Raw genomic sequence first — 18,236 nt, forward strand, 5'->3', positions numbered from 1 at the left:
GTTTAGGTAATAATGACAATAACAAAAAAAGTCTGTCTACATTGGGTAAACCGTCTTTTTTTTTATTATTAAAAAAAAAAAAACTAAATCCACAGAAGAGGAACCCACTGACACAGAGGGCTGACTGTACAGACCTGCTACTATTAATATCTACCCTGCATTACTTTATAAGTGAAGAGCAACTAGTAATATCAGGAAAAGAAAATTGTTTTGAAAACCTTGAAATGTACCACAAAAAAAAAAAAAAAAAGCTCTATAAAAATAATTTTCTAAACTTACAAGACAGATCTCACACTTTTAATAGAAAGAAAAGAGAGATGACAAAGACATAATTAAGAAAGCATCTCTCCAGGAGGTTGCATGTATCAGGGGTATTGGAAAGATACCAAACATACCAAGCAACTAAATCAAACAGAAATAGTAAACCCAGGGGGTAAGAAACATTCCAAAGTCTGTAAGAAATTTAGAAAAGGAAAGGGAAAAAAAAAAAAAGCTAATGATGCCAATGCAGTATGTTCCCTTTATCACTTACTTCCCCTTTCCCTGATCAGGTAAGAATGTCTCTTGGGAACTTGTCAAGACACAGTTTTATGCTAAATCTATCTACGTTAATTTTTTTTTTTTTTTTTTGCAGGGGAGGAATACAATTTAGAAAATCAACACCTCCCATTATTTAGCAGAAAGAAACAATGGCTTGTAAAGACGACACAGTGAAACAGTGGTTATCCTTGGCACTTCATGGTAAGTTGATTCCGCTAAGTGACTCTATGTCTTTCTTGATGGGATGAATCGAATGCTCTCGGCAGACTAGGTGGCCTCTGTATTCACAGCCACACTGACTTAACAAGGATGACCAAAGAGGTGGCAAAATGATTTCAGTATCCACACCGATTGAAAGACTCTCCCCCCAAGATGAAATATTAACCACACATTAAATCACAAATGAAAAGGCAGCTTCTAGGTGAGATATTTTCCACACAAAGTGTGAACACAATGTTCTCTACAACAGTTGGAAAAGGCAGTCAGCCACAAAATGCTCGAAACAGGAATGAGTAAATATTCCAAAAACCATTGAGAAGAGCCAAGACTCCTTTTACCTCCAAATAAGAGTGCAAAAAAATTTTAACAAATCCGGAAGTCCATAGAACCCTTGGCCTCCCCCAAGCTCTCAGCCGGTTTTGTATCATTAGGGTCTGTGTTGCCCCTACACTTCATGGTGCAGTGAGATATTAGCACGATCTCAACTAGGAAGACTCCGTATCTCTCATCTGCAGTTTTGAACCACAGAGAGTTCAACATGGTAGCGCTCCTAATATATCAGAATGGAACATTCCTGCTCAGAAATAGATTTTAATGGATTGGTAACATTATTCTAAAACTATTTGTTTTGCTTATTTAACTTGAAACAATGTAAGCCAATTAACTACGGAAGTGAGTTATTCAGGAATGTTAACTTACTGTAATCATCAGAGATCAATGAATCACAGACTGAATGCTGACCTAATTTATTCCCATGATTTTATACAGAAAACCTAAACCACTACACACTAATAAGAATTTGTAACATCTTAAAATTGCCCAGCATAGGGAAGCTCTCATGGACTCAACAGAAATAAATAAATGTAATGCTTCGTATCTGATCAGCAAGTATACTCTCCTCCTTTCTGAATACTGGAAAGAGAAGTCTTTTTATGACTAAAAATAAGAAACCAATTAATCATATCAACTCTCAGACTAAAATGCAAACAGCATAAAATTTGGACAGCAAGATTAAGTTAGTATTTGAAAAGTAAAGCCCAAGAAAATTCAGAAGACTAAGTCGTTATACATTACCACTTATGCATGTTGTATGTGAATATGATGTCAGCTACAGATATATATGTAGATCAAGGACTTTCCTACAGGAAAGTGTGGGCATTTAGCTACATTAAATACTACTCCATACAGGAATAAAGCTTGTTGAATATGTGATACTTTTTTTAAGACAAATAATATTACATTCAAGGACATCTCACAACACTATTTATAATGTTAAAAAAAATGATAAGAGTAGGAAGAGTATAAATGCCCAACAGTAAGAGAAAGATAAATAGAGTATACCCTAAAAAAGAATATACATTAAAAAGATTTTGTAATCAAATTCATACCAGGGGAAATACCTGTAAGAAAAATGCAGAAATAATCAACATGCAAGTAGGTGAACATGGCATGACCCTAGCCCATGCGTGCGTGTGTGTGTGTGTGTATATATGAATTCACTAACATTTTCATACTTGTTGCTCGGTTTTGGAGTTAACAGGTAATTTTATTTTGTTCTACTCTACTATTAATAGTTTCCCAGATTTTCTACAATGACAGATATTATTTAAAGCAATGTCAGTGAGGTGGATATGCTTAACGGGCATGAGCATCTCAGCTCTCTGCTAGCACACCTTCCTGTGCTGAAGAGGCTGGCAGGCTAACGCTCCATTTCCCAGACTCTTCTGGAGGTAAGAGTCTGCATGTAGATTGGATTCCACCTATTCTGATTCCATAGGCGGAGATTTTAATGGCGGTTGTGAAACGGGAAATTTTCCTGGGCTATTGTTCTTGGCAGCATTTCCGAGTTCCGTCTCCAGTTTCACAGGGGTCAAGAGGCAAGGTGAGCACACCTGCAGATGGGTGCTACTATCTCGTGGGCAGGCTCCAGTCGAAGGAGTCCAGGTCCTTTGACTGCAGTCCTGCCTTCCTCACCTTGGCAGAGGGCGTAGCTCCCTGGCAGGCCAGAAGTTGTAAAGGTTCTCCAGGCCCAGCCTCGGGCCGGCTCTGCAAGGCCTTCCAATGATTTTGTGAAAACAAATTCTACTATTAAGTCCTTTTATGTTCTAAATAAGTTTTATGTTTAAAAACAGGTTCTGTTGGCTGCAACTGAAACTGACTCACATACTCAAGATGTTGAATGAATTAAAAAAACCACCTTGATTGCCCCAACGACTTCTGACCTGGTATACTTCAATCTACTTGAAGTTGAAAACCTAGCTGAAATAAATTTTTTAAAACTGCCAACTTAACCTGTTTATACATTCGAAGTAGAATATCCATGTAAATTAAATTAGATCTATTTGGAATAAAAATTCAATGTCATGGAGTCCTATTCACACACAGGATTCTGCTTCTTTGGGTGACTACTGCATGATAATGTCCTCAAATATTAATATCTCAAGCTAATCTTAATGAGAAGATACTCCAACATGGTCCCTCATCAAACCTGTAACAATAAAATATTTTAGGAGATTGAGCCTAACATTTAAATGTATAATTTAAAAAAATCAGAAACTAAACATACTCTATTTTTTTTCCTAGTAGATTCTTCTCAATTTATACTTATATATTCCATGTACTTTTTTTACTTGAACTAGTACAAAGAAGAGTTGTTTTGTTCAAATCCAAACAGTCAAAAGAAATATTCAAAATAAGAATTTTTATGCAGATACAAAGGATAAATTTAGCAAATATCAAGCTATATCCATTTAATATTATGTGATGAGTATTATTTCCATATTTCTCAATACTGACCGTGCTAAATTAGCAGCTGCATTGAAAAAAATGTTTATTAATTCATTCAACAGGTGTTTACTGAGCACCTGGTTTTATAGATTTGGCAATGAAAATGATAAACACAGCTTCCGGCTCATGGGTAACGGGTTAGAGGTATGATCAAATGGGGCAGTAAGGGTTCTGGTTAGAAATACCTGACAAAGAGCATTAACAAACAAATTTTTTTAAAATAGACTACATAGACTAAAATAAAGCTTATTTATTTAGCTAAATAAATTAGGTCAAGGACTAAAATAAATTAGAACCAAGGAAGAAAATATTATTAAGATTAGACAGCACTCTTTCATTTTGTAGGGAGACTTAAAAGCTAATAAACTTATCAATATCCTAGGCAGAATAAATTACCGCAAGTCCACTATCACCCTTCAAAGTCCATAATGCTAAAAGCTCTCTAACGTCCTTCATGAGCCAGTGCGAACATTTGCTTACACACATGTAAACTGTCCCTGCAAGGACCTACAAAAAGACAACAGAGGGGTGGCCTATGCAGAGAAACGGGGTGCCCAGGACACAAAGTAGGAAAGGGACTTTATATGGTACACCCTTCGTGTTGAAAGTTTCCCATTTTAATCATAGGAATATATCATCTATTCAAAAAAATGAATGCATTTAATAAATATACACCATGCAGGGCACTGAATTTTATCAGGAAATTCAAGTATGATATAAATGGGAGGTTCTCTGCAGTTAGACGTCAATGTCAACAATACACACATGAAAGGCCACAGTGAAGATGCCCTAGAAGCGAATGGTCTACCTAACAAGGGACACTCGTCACCGCTACCAAGACGACAGGAGGCACAGTGGATGGCAGGAGAGGCGGTTACCTTCCTGTCGCAGGGTTTCGGGCTCCCAGCGGGGTTCTGCTTGAGGAAGCCGGCTGTTGTTGACCAGCGCGTGGGGTTTTTCCTGGAAGGCTCTTCAGAGGAAAAATTATTATCGCTGACAGAAGTGGAGAGGCCAATTAAAGCTGGGTCACTGCTTCGTCGGACGTGAAGAGGCATATCTGTAAATACAACAAAGCCCTGTTTAAAAATAAGATACTTATGTGTGAGACGACAGGTTAGGATAATGCTGTTAAATCCCCAAGAGGAATGAAGAGAATAACACGTTTTAAAAAGAGACTTAATGGGTGAGCATTCTGAACAGAAATTCCATTCGTTCCTTTACAAAGCTTTCTGGTGAAAGAGACCTACCTGGTGAAGTGTCGGTTCCCAGCTAGAACGCCTGGGCTTGTGTTCCAGCCTCACAGCTTGTCACCTGTGTGGCTCCGGCCAAGTTGCCTAACCATTCTCCTGGCCTCTAGTTCCTTCCAACTCACGTGACAATGAAATAGTACATCTTTCATCAGGGTAATGTGAGGATATAAAGTGCTTTAAACAGGGCCTGACACATAGTAATATACTCAGTAGACAGTAACAACTATTACTGCTAATATTTAATATTATCCCACTATTTCCAAATAAGCAATCATACATTTCGTAAGAAATAAATCTAAGCAACTAAATAAATTTCACCTTTTAACCACATTTGCTAGATTAAAAATACAGAATCTATACACTTAACAGTAATTTGTTGTATTTTTTTTTTTTAAATATGGAACGCTTCACGAATTTGCGTGTCATCCTTGCGCAGGGCCATGCTAATCTTCTCTGTATCGTTCCAATTTTAGTATATGTGCTGCCGAAGCGAGCACTTGTTGTATATTTTCAAAACAGCTAGAAGATGACCTGAAATGCTTCCAGCACGAAGAAATGATAAGTGTTTGAGGTGATGGATATCCTAATTACCCTCACTTGATCATTTCACATTGTATGCATGCATCAAAATATCACAAGCACTCATAAATATGTACAATTATGTATCAATAAAAAAATCTCTTCAACACATGCCAAAAAAACCCACAGAGTCTAGACAATGTTTGGCTAGTGTATTAAATAATTTTATTGAATAAAATGTTTCTTTTGCTCAATAAAGTATTATCAGAAAACGTACAGTCCAATCATATGCCTTATCCTCAAGATAGAGAAAATCGTGGAAGTTGTATGTTAATATACAGGCAGTTTTTGCCATATACTCACATATACAATTACATGAAAGGCAGTATATTTTAGCAACTGTATTCACACAGAAGAAGAGTTTGCTTGCAATTGCTATAACAAAATCAATAAGAAACTCAGCCAAACATTTGTATCAGCAGCACTGAGAACATCCTGGCAGATATGATCATTGTTACAGCAGAAAAGAAACAGAACTGCAAGAAGCAGAGAGATGAGAAGTACATGAGTCTGCAACAGTTAGTACCCAAAGTCCCACGCAGCAACTGAAATCACTCAAAAACATAATAAACGTTGCGATATAAAATTTAGGTTAAATTATGTTTAGAATAATCTGTTTGTAAAAACTAGGATGGAAGTAAAATACTTATTTAAAAGCTTCTAACAAAACAGTCTTAACCATGAAGTAGTAAACTTATGTATTCGACGAGAAACTTTAAAAAAAAAAAAAAAAAAGAGAGACAGGGTTTGGCTCTGTCACACAGGTTGGAATGCAGGGGCACAATTATAGCTCACTGCAGCCTCCAACTCCTAAGTTCAAGCAATCTTCTCACCTTAGTCTAGCAAGTAGCTATAGCAGATGACAGGGGCACACCCTCACGCCTGGCTATTTTTAATTTCTTTTCTTTTTTTTGGTAGGGATAGGGTCTCAGTATGTCCAGTTCTCAATACGTTGCCCAGGATGGCATCTCATTCAAAACTAAGAAACATTTTTGAAACACTGTTGCATTGGCCAATAGTGTGGATACATAGATATTTGAGGATAATCAAGACAGGCCATTTATATACATCAAAGGCCATGTTTAAACCATTGTCAATGCAATAGTCTCCAAAATGGTAAAGCAAATTAAAAATAACCAGAGAAAACAGAAGCGTATGAATCATAGCAATATTGCATTTAACATTTACTTCTACATCATGAAAATTTGATAACAGTAACTCAGTCTGAGCAACACTAACGGAGGAAGAAAATATGTCCAACATTTAATTTAATATTGTTGGTGGTTATCTTAATTTGCTGGGAGAAACACGTACATGAAAATTATAGAAGATAATTTCCGGGTTTTAGTGTGTGCAAATACCTGTGACAGCCCTTGCTGCTTATAATTTGCACCCAAAAAATAAACACCCATAAGAACTACACAGTCAGTCTCAAAACAAGTGCACAAAAATACACATGTAAGAATCTACGTGTGTTAATCTCAATGCTCTTATTATAAGCGAAGTTCTCTACGAAGAGGAAATTATTCCAAGAATCATCAAATAAAAAATCTAAGCAGAAAAGTAACAAAATGGGGAGGGCAGGAGGAGACTAAAATCCTTCTAGACAAACACGATACTGTTACTTAGATATGGGTTGTGTTACTTTTCACTTACAGGGGTGTTAATTATTCACTTGTTAAGCAGCTCTGTATACCTCGATCTCTCAGAGTGTGTGTGTGTGTGTGTGTGTGTGTGTGTGTGTAAGTCTAAAAGAAACACTATTAGTTCACAAGAAAAGATCTTTAACACGTTGACTGCCACCCTAGAAGAAAAAATGTTTTCTTCCTTAGAGCCACAGTGTTTTATTACAAAAACAGACTAAAAACTTTGAAACAAAATGATCCTTTCTAATGTAATGAAAGATTTATTTATTGTTTTCTGTATGTGAGTTATATGCAATTAAACTGTCAATATTAATTGTAACAATATCAACAAGTTAAGATTTTCACGAACTGCAGGGTTTTGCCCAGGGGACCACCCAACACGTAACACATATGCTACAGCAAGGCAGCGTGAGGGGCCTGCACGCCACACGGCTCCCAAGGTGAAGAGACGTATGAGTTCCATATGCTTCACGAGGCCCTGGACCCAAAACTAGCATGAGTTAAATCCAACTCACATGGAGTTAATGTGTTTAAAAAAAAAAAAAACGGTACAGACTTATGGACCAAAGCAGTGCTCACTGTCTATAATAAAAGATCCACATAAAAATATATTTCAACCCCAAAATAAATCCAAGGACTGTATGATTTCACTGAATTGACTAGGCCACAATAAAACAGCTTACTCTGCTTGTGTTTGAAAATATCCTCAGGAGGCTACACTGCATACATGATTTCGATTAAATAATTAGGACCCCCCTCCTTCTGACTAGCCACGAACACTGCGTTAATCTGTTAGTCTGCCACAGACAAAAATAACTAGCATTTTTTATATCTGTATGTATTAGCATCTATCTGTAATTCTCTAGATAAAAGGCGGATGCGGGGAAAGGGAGGGCATTAGAGACGAGGTAGGTTGCAGAGGGGACGGCAGATGCTGTGGTTAGTCTCTTCCAGGTGGGTGGCGGGCACAGTCTCAGCACTGTGAAGAATGCCTCAGGGACACTTGATCATGCAGCCCTTCCCGTGAGTCCTCCCCACATTAAACTTTTTGTTTTCATTGTAGTGATATTGTTGAAAGAAATTAATATAAATACAGTCTGGATCTTTTATTTGTGCTACCTTGTAACTGAGTACCGCCATGCAATTTCAGGCCCTATGTTTTCACATTGTGTCTGCTGCCAAATTCAGGAAGGTCCTAGATTACCAGGCTGATGAGAAAAGAACAGAACCCAATCAAAGAAGTTCTCACCAAGGGAATGTCAAATGACATCATTATGATGTCAAAACCAAGGTTTTCTTACACTTGGAAAACAGCCTAACCAGCTCCAAAGGCAGATACCTCCCTGCCACCCCGGGGCGGTTCTGTCTTCATGCTGCCTAAGATTTAGACTCAGCGAGACATCATCTCTCGCAATGATGGTGTCCATTTGGAATCGTATGGGTTTATAATTGTCTTCTTGGTTTTCTGACTGCATGAAAATTATAGGGCATTTTATAATGCAGTTTATACACACGCACGTGTGCACACCAATGTAGTAACACTGTGTTAGAACCAATGCCTTAACACAGATGGATCTTAATCCTTTGTTTAATTTAAATGAGTCACTCCGTACATTAGTTATGTGCAAAAACATATGACCCACTACACAGATGAGTAAGTTGAGGCTGAAAGAGATGACATGAAGAGCACAGGGTCACACAACACCTTTCCAAGCCAAGACTTCAGGTTCCCAAGCCAGTGCTAAATCACAAATAATGAAATAAGTTCTATTATTCAGCAATGTATTGAAAAACAAGTTGCATTTCTAGCTACCTGTGGATATAAATGTTAGTCTCAGTTTGGTAAAAGGGAAGAACGTTGCTGTTTTCGAAGTAGAATTACACACTGAGAAGCCATATACTGATTTTAATTGACGGCATCATTTCATTTTGGGGTGAGGAAGAAACGTAACATTAACCATATACATACACTGTAATAACAGGCTTCCGAATTTCAGAACTGTTAACATAGGAAAAGGAAACCAAAAACAAACCTATTGGTTAAACAAAGGAAGTACAATAGGTAAGACGATAAAATATGCCTGAAAGGAAACAGGCCTAACATCAGCGGTCCCAAACTTTCACCGCAGGACCTGTTCATACTCTAAAAATTAAGCACCTCGCAGAGTTTTTGTTTACTGTGAATTATGGCTTAGTGATACTGGCCATTTGAGAAGTAAAAATGAGAAAATTTTAAAAATATTTAGTTAATTCATTTCAAAGTAACAATGATAAACTCATCACATGTTAACACAGTAACATAATTTTATGAAAATTCTATTTTACAGAACAAAGCATATTTAGTGGAAAATGCTACAGTGTTTCACATTTGTTTAACAGAAGACATCTGGATTCTCGTATCTGCTTCTGTATTCTATCAGCTTCAATTTGACAAAGCATACGAAGGAAAAAGAATTTCACAAATACATAACTAGAAGAGGAAATAATATTTTAATAGCAAGATATTCTTCCACACTACAACAAAACTTGACCAACGGTAGTTTCTCAAAGGTTACCCGCAATAATGGATGTGAATGTTTCTTTACTTGTTACACTAAAATCGACTTGCCTGTCCACACTTTGAATGGATCGTCTACCCATGAAAAATTCCATAACATTAGTCATTTGGAAAATATTAGTTACTGCGTTATGCCAACCTTCCAAATGTTGATACGTTTCTGCGTATCAGAAAATTACATGTTAATACATCTACCAATTTCATCAGAAAAGTCCTCGCGTTTTGCGAAAGCAGTCATGCTCACAACGGGATATAAGTTTTCCAAAACATAATTTTCACGAGAAAGACGGACAGGCTTGCATCATTCATTTCTTAGAATCTCTCTGCCAGACACCTATGTCTGAATAACCACAGTTTTTCTGTCCTCTTTTCAAACCAAAATGAAGTTCCATGAAAAAATGGCTACCTCAGCATGTAACTCAAACCATCGCAAAAAAAGTTTCGCTCAAGACAACCAAGGAGCTTCCATATGTAGCGGAAGTGCTTGGGGCTCACTTATATTTTGTCACACAAAATGTTTAAAAATTGTGCACTCAAGAGTCAGGTTTTAAGTAATCCTTTTTTCTGCTTCATTAAGGACAGTGGGTGAAAATGGCTATTTTTTTCCCCAACTACGAGATAAAGAATACATTTGGTGCCACTGTCTTGATTTGTACAAAGTGAACTACATTTTTCCCCCTCAGGGCCTGGGCACCATTGGTGCCGATGTCAACCCAGTGAACACCACACAACAGGTTTTGATAATACTCTGGAAATAGTTTTGCCCTCACAGCCTCCCTGAGACCATCTTAGTGACTCCTAAGGACACACACACCACATGCTAAGAACCGATGGCCAAGACTTGTGACCCTGGCACCAGGTTCCCCTCTCTGGGCCTCCGTCCATAATCTGTAAAATTACAGGCTGTGCTAATAGGTTTAGAAGACCCCTTTGATGCTAAAAATATGCGATTCCATTTGTGTTCATACACACCTCGCCAGTGATCATCCACCAAACCTCATCCTAACAGAACTCACAACGATTTATGAAAAATGTATTGGGAAAAATATAAAAGCATTTCAAAGCAGTATCAGCAGGCATTATCAAGGTACCTCTAAACAGGCTGAAGTATTACTAAGCAGCAGAAGAAAATGAAAATACATAGGAGTTGCAGGGAATTGTGCAAAGCGCCTGCAAACGGCATGAGGTCTTTTAGGAGTTGAACCTGATTTCAAGGAAAGAGATTCCTATAAACATCTGGCCTTATCAACAAAATGAATCATGAAACACAACCGCCTGATTCATCTCAGAGGTTCCCGCCTCTCCCTGTCCTGACAAGACACAATATTGCATAAAGAATGTAATTTTGCCTTGGCCTCACAGGAATAAAATATGAATGTAGACTTCTGACCTGTGCTTTGCTCCATGTTTCTGGGGCCCACAGCCTACTTCAGCTTTACTAATAATCTGATGTAATTTGTGTCTGTTACAGGAATTGGAAATAACAGGAGCTTCTCATTTAAGGCCACGATTATTGCAATTCCTCATCCCCAGAGAAGACTGAGGCATTCAAAAATATGAAAATACAACTTTCTAGCCTCGTAATCTTCTGATTTATTTAATATATAGGTTGTCAAAGTATATCCTCTGAAATATTAAAAAGCAAATTCAAAGATGAGGATCTTCAATAATTAAGCTGCTGGATGAAGCAGACAGCAACTGGTGCGATGTCACCAGGTCCAGCAGGATGGTGGAGGCTGTTTGATGTGTATGTTGCTTTGAAGAGCGGATAAAACAGCAATAAACCCTCATCACGAGATCTGAAATTCTCTATGGCACTAATGCCCTGTAAATATTGATGTCTCTCTCTCGGTAAGGTGTCTTTTAAATAAGTGGAAGAAATGGTAAATCTAATAATAAGTTAGAGCAAATACCAAAGAGCAGATATATACATTTTTAACTGTTCAATATCCCTTCTCCTCATTGCCTTGTCCAATGCCTCTCTTCCTTCCTTCTGCAAGCGATTTTTAAAGTATTTAGCAACTCAAGGCAATGCATAAACCTCTGCCAAGAAGACAGGGATAATTCATCAAGGTATTTAATCAAATCTAAAACAAAATGAACAAAACATTTGGGGATGGGAAAGAACAGAAAGAAACAGGGAGGCTTATGTTGCTGTCTCTGATAATGTTGTTTTCCCCATAGATGGGTGTTGAGTAATACAGGCACGATTCATCTATTCCCACACGGCCGAGAGCCCCAACCACGAAGCAAGAGCCACAAGGGCAGAGACGGTGTCTTGCTTCCTCACCGTGTCATCCTGAGTAAATACAGTTGATCCACATTATGTACAATCATTACGTTCTATCAAGTGGCCACAAACACTGAATCAGCAAATGCTCAACCACTATTCCAAGGGCAACTGCAGGACTAGGCAGAGCCTCCGATCGCAACCTTGTCTCCGTCCACCATGCAACACACAGCCTTGCTGTGTGTGTGCTTCTGTTTAAACACACCCTAGTTAATACGTATCATTGATCCATTAACTTTAAACGCACGGCCGACAGGACTGTAACTCACGCCCGAATGAAGCTTATCTAACACGTGTTCTCTCAGCAAGGCACATCCCAGACTGTGCATTTAGGTACACTAGACAACGCTTCGGCAGTGTGGTTGGGGGATATTCAATAGCAAAATCACCAACAAAAAGCACAAAAGCATGAAAACATGGCACTAAATAGACCATGAAAAAGACGCTTGTTTACAATGTGGGGACTAGAGCAAGGCGGCAGAGTGTCACTGAGTTCGACCTCAACCAGGAACACACATGTAAGGTGACTCAAATGGTTTTCCGCTCTGTATGTGTTCATGAATGACCAAAAAGGCACCCAAGTATTGATTTTGGAGTTACAAATAAATTTTAGCAAGTAGGCAAGATCGCAAATATGGAATTCACAAATAATGAGGATCGACTGTACTTTCCTCAATAAATATTTGCTGAATGAATAAATGACCTATAAATCTTAAAAAGGGAACTAACACCACCCCCTCTGCCAGGTTCCTCTCCAGAAACTGTTCCTTTGCTTTTTCTGTCCTTCACGGGCAATCCTCCCTCTGTGAGACAGAGGAGTTGGACGCTTCATTTGCTCTTCCCCACTACTCAAATAAGTTTTTTTTTTTTTTAAACCAAGAACACCATAACCCCCCTCGCTTTACCAACGCACAGTTTTGAGCACCATGTCCCCTGGGACCTCACCGTATACAGCACAGACCCGGTCTCTGCCGTCGTGAAGTCTGCAGCGCCCTGGACAAGGCAGACAGATGACCCCGCCGCGCACAGTGTGTTCATAGTGCTTCAGACGAACGGGGCACTGCAGGAACAACCATAAGCGGCACCTTCTTTAAGGGCTCTAGCAGACAGTTCAAGAGAGAAGGGACAGCTAAATGTTACCTAGTATCCTGTCATACCTGCCTGCGTGACACCACTCTTACAGAAAAAGCCTGGGACCACTTTCACATGAGCCCCCCCCCCCCACAGCCTGCCTGTTCCTACCGTTCCGTTTGACCCACTGCCACCACAGCCTGTAGGATCTGCCTCCCATCATCATCTTCATCATCATCATCATCATCATCATCGCCAGAGCCCCGGCCCTCAACAAACACATGCCGAAGCCACGAAGAAGCGAACGAGTAAGACATCAAAGATGAAGTTTTCAGGTTTGTCTCTTTAGGTTTTGCTTCGGGGCGATGACGGTGGTGCTTGGGCCAGTGGGATGGGCGGGGGAGGAAGGAAGAGAGCATGTGAGCAGAGAAGACTGCGGTGGCAAAGGCCAGACGTGGAAATTCAAGAGAATTAACCAAACCGCGAGAAAATCAGGACGGCTGCACCGTAGGGTTAACCATGTCCCTCCAGAATGGGGCAACAGGCAAGGCAGCCATGGATGGGGCAACCCGGGGTCCTCTGAGTCAGAGATTCTGAAACGTCAATGTGCGCACAAGCCACCCAGGGATCCCGCTGAAGAGATTCAGGAGGTGTTGGGTGGGCAGGATATGAAATTCTGCATTTCAATTTCCTAGTGACATCAGTGCTGCTGGTCTGACTGGCGCCACTCTGAGACTCTGAGCAGCAGGACTATGTCATGCTTAAAATAAAATTTTTCAGCTGTGATAAAAAAAAATTTGGACTTCATACTGAGGGCCATGGGCTCCCATCACTTTTCAGCTCGATTTATGCCATCCCTCCAGTCCTGGCCCTCTCCAACGCATCCTTCCTGAAAGCACCCATAACAACGTTCCTAAACCCAAAGTCAGATGTCATGACAGAACTCTAGGTCTGGTTGGGCCGCGGTATCCTTCGAGTCCTCCAGTGATCTGAACCGCACTCTCCATGCTTCTGCTCAGACGCAGCCAGAACACTCTGAAGCTACCAGAAGGCCACAGACTCCTCCAGGCTCCCCGCCGACCTTCCCCTCTGCACCCTTCAAAGGTCAGCCTGGGGGGGGGGGGGGGCTTTGCCCTCTCTGAGAAGTCTAAGAGGTTCCTCCAGCATAAGGAAAATCATTTTTATCTTAATGTCACTGGTTAGAACTGCTACTTTCTCATCTGCCTCTCTCATTAAATTCTGTGATTCTGTCCCCAACTCCCAGCCCAGCAAAGGGCAGGCAGGAAATGTCTGAGAAGGTTCTGCTGTATAAAGGAGATGAACGAGTGAGACTTCCACCTGGCTCCATCCTTTGCACACTCATTGTCTCAAGTATTAAAAGACCAATCTTTTTAGCAAAGAAGAAACAATTAAAGATATTAGATGGCCTCAAATAATTTACATTTTTTTTAAAAAGGGGTGGGTTTTCTGCTGGGAAAAAAAAAAGACAAAGAATCCGCTGTTTCAAATACTGTTGATAAACTCCTAGGCCAGAAATCCCGACCATGTTTTACTATTTTCTTTTTTGTTATAACTATTAACTTTGCACTATTGTCCTTCAAGCAGGGCTGACTCCCCTATGAGAATATGTAAGAACCAATCTAAATTAATTCTTCACATATAATTTCATATGTATATCTCTATCAAATACCTCCTATCACTTCCACTTTACTAGTTTAGCTCAACCATCGTGTAATTAAATCTTAAAATTGTAACTTCATCTGACAAGTAATTTGTCTTTCAAAAATTGACGGTGACTATTGATTGCATCGAAGATATTCTCTAAATGCACGATGCCCTCTCCTGTGACATTTGCCTTCTATTATTTTATTAAGGATTCGAGTAGTTCAGTAACTGTCATGTTAACTTTTCATAAGCATTATTTTTCCCACTCCTTTATTATTATAACCTTTACTCTGCAATACTATATAGAAGTGTCATATTTTCCCCTTCTCTGGAGACTAGCAATTCACGAATTTCATTAGCCCATGTTCTGTTATTCAAGCATGTACATTTGAAGTTCCTCTACTTTACTTGACTTTATAATCATTTTCACTAGCACGATAACCATCATCAACTTCTTCACAATGGCAAGCCTCTTAACGCCCACTTGCTAAACGTCCATCGTCTTTATACTTCGTTTTGGTTGTCGATGGACTATTTGTCTTGAACGTGAATCTTCATGGTACCAAAATGTTTATAAAAAGGTATAAGAATTCATTCATTCACGACAAACATCTATTGAGTGCCTACTATGTGCCGGGCACTCTTCTAGTTCTTAGCAGTAAATAATCCTCAAGGATCTTCCATTCTGGTGAGCAAAGGACAAAGAATAAACATGAGGACAGACTAGGTGATGAGCAAATTAGTGCTATGAAGAAAACATAAGGGTTAGAGTCTGCTGGAAGTTGAAGAAATGCTATGTATGGTATGACTGAAGCACTTCAAAAACATTCAAAAGCTCATTATCCATTTCTCCAGTTTCACATTAATTCCTTACCACAGAGCCGTGTACACACTGGCTATTAATAAAGCCATTTGGCACAAACTGGATGCTCCAAGGCAGCAATAAGACTTCACGGTTCTGAAACATATGGTTGTGTGTCTGTTTGTATTACCTTCAAAACAGAGATCTTTCATAGCTAATCCAATCCATTCATTCTTCTCCTTAAGCAAAGAGTATTGTCCACGTAAATAAGCTCTGATCGTTTATAAAAAGCCAATTAAGTCTGTACTCACTAACATTTACTGAGCATTTATTATGGGTCATGTATGTGCTAAGGACCCTAACACATTAACTGATCAAATCCTCAGAACAAGGCTACAAAATAGATTACATTATTATTCCCACTTTATAGGTAGGGAGACTTGGTATTACAAGGATCAAGATATCCTGGAGAAAGCCAATCTGTTAATAACTGGTCGAGACAAAAATCCAAGCCTCAGTAATCAAACCACAGAAAACATACTTCTAAACCAGTAAGCATGAAATCCTAGAATACCAAGAACAAAAACAAAGTGACTCGGACCTATCTGCACCTTTCTCACCAACAGCCACCACTATCACTGCATGGCGGGAGAGCAGTATAAGCATCTTAGTGGACCCTAAGCGGAAAGTCAGAGCGGGAAGGAGTGACATCGTTTGGTAGCCAACGACGCATCCCATGCCTAGGATCTTTGTGATCATCCTTCACAGGTAAAAAGACCATGAAAAAAATTAAAATGACACAAGTTCCCTTTAGCTAAGGCTAGTAAACAAATGAGGCATTTAACATCATAATTTATTTTACTGGGGAGGGTGGTTAGGGGAAGGAGCGGGGTGTGGCACACCGAAAGGAGAAGGGACCTTATTCAACGTGCGTGTGCATAAAAGCAAATGCTAATACTTCATATGTATGTCAGGAACACTTATTTGGATTAACAGAAATGTGTCAGATACTGTCACACAGTGTGTCACTACAGTCATGTGCAATAGTCTATATTTTCACCAATAGAGTCTTTTCAGTCCAATGCTTAGTCTATTTAGGAGAATATGCGAAGCACTCAGTAAGGGCTCTCTCTTACCAACATCCCTCTGATATTTAACCTCAACGAAACATGGAAAACCCAGGTCAGTGCTTAAGATCTCCCCACCCAACTTCACACTTGTGTATCCCCTCTTTGAGTTATGCATGCGGTTCTAAATCTTCACTAGTCATTAAAATGGTCTGGAAATAGTCTGTAAAATGCTGGTTTCCAAGGCTCCCGCATCCATAAATACTGAAAATTTGGTCTAGGATGAGGCCCAAGCTTTACTTTCACAAGCTCATTCGGTGATTCTAATTTGCAGCCAAGCCTGGGAAACACTGGCCTAGAATGGGGAGGACTGCATGGCAGCCTGAAGGGATCTTGTTGAAAATACAGATTCTGATTTTGGAGGTCTCAGGTATGGCCTGAGATTCTGCATTCATAACACACCCCCAGGTGATGTCATCACTAGCCCCCATGGGCTATTTAAATTCAGTTCTTCAGTGGCCCCTGAATGGAGGGCTCAACAGCTCCATGGGGTTAGTGGCTACCATATTGTGCAAAAACACCTCTCGGAAAATTTTAAACTATTAAAAAATTGTTTAAGAGTATAATTAAATGACTTATGATTTTATTTTTTTAATTTTTTTTTTTTTTTTTTTTTTATAGACAAGGTCTCACTATATTGCCCAGGCTGGACTCAAAGAATGCTTAAAGTAGCTGGGACTACAGGCGCACATCACCATGCCCAGCTATAATTATGCCTATAAAGCACTTAGCCTAATGTACAATCTAGTAAATATTCTATAGATGTTAGTTAAGAATAATCTTTAAAAAAATTTTTTTTAGAGATGGGTTCTTGTTATATGTTGCCCAGGCTGAATTCAAACTCCTGGGCTCCAACGATTCTCCTACCTCAGCCTCCTGAGTAGCTGGGACTATAGACACACACGCAATGGCACCCTACTATGACATTTTCAATTTTATTAACTTGTAATCGCTCAGAAAGGAAAAAATAAAGGAAGCAGTTCCACTACTTCTAACTTTAATTTGAAAAAGTTATGTAAGGAGAACAGTTTTTCTATGTATGAAACACAAGGCAAAATAACTTGTATTTTCTAACATCTTGTTGAACTTTTTATAAAATATCTTTATGTTTATGTTTGTACCTTCTGGGAATTATAATACATGTCCAGGAATCCCCAAAGAAGTAAACAAAGTGGTTTTTCTTTTATTAAAGTGCTATCTTTGGAAGTAACCCGTTGTGACAATTCAAATCCTACTGTAACTCTGTATACAGGACATTCCAACAATCATCAAGGAAAATAATAATCCTCTATTTAGTATTTTAAGAAAACCAAACAAATGCTTGACTGCTCTTTAATTGAGAAGATAAAGCACTTTAATATTGATAATACATTTCTAATAATCAAGTAGCACTTTTACAACTCTAAAAAGCCAAGAACTTTATCCATAAGTCTGCTCGTCTGACAACCAAGCAAACAAAATTCAACCCAATAGTAGTTTCCTAGGCAACAAGCACAGATACGGCCACTGGGGGGAAAAAATTGAAAACAAGAAAAAGCATCGCAGCATTTCCAGTAGGCTTAAGAAATGCATTTTAATTGTCAAAATGTCACAGACAACAATATTGAAAATCATTTCATTGGAAACGACTCAAAGCAGAATGCCATTTTCATTACAGCAAACGAGGTGTGGGGAAAATAGAAAAATTAGAGATTCTCTTCCTT

The 18,236-nt window shown here is 39.0% G+C and overlaps 1 protein-coding gene and 1 non-coding gene across 17 annotated transcripts in view; both read right to left on the reverse strand.

Moving 5' to 3' along the window:
- PARD3 (par-3 family cell polarity regulator) overlaps nucleotides 1-18,236 on the reverse strand; it is a 565,900-nt gene that overhangs the window by 304,935 nt on the left and 242,729 nt on the right. For all 16 annotated transcript variants that reach the window (XM_069458878.1, XM_069458879.1, XM_069458877.1 and 13 more), the window contains exon 4: nucleotides 4,425-4,603. In XM_069458878.1, the coding sequence (XP_069314979.1) occupies nucleotides 4,425-4,603 (179 nt within the window). The remainder of the gene's footprint in view (nucleotides 1-4,424; nucleotides 4,604-18,236) is intronic.
- LOC138375428 (U6 spliceosomal RNA) lies at nucleotides 5,188-5,293 on the reverse strand. The gene has a single exon (XR_011231502.1). It is a non-coding gene; the product is annotated as a U6 spliceosomal RNA (small nuclear RNA).

Source organism: Eulemur rufifrons, chromosome 25 (assembly GCF_041146395.1).
Source record: "Eulemur rufifrons isolate Redbay chromosome 25, OSU_ERuf_1, whole genome shotgun sequence".
Classification (NCBI taxonomy): Eukaryota; Metazoa; Chordata; class Mammalia; order Primates; family Lemuridae; genus Eulemur; species Eulemur rufifrons.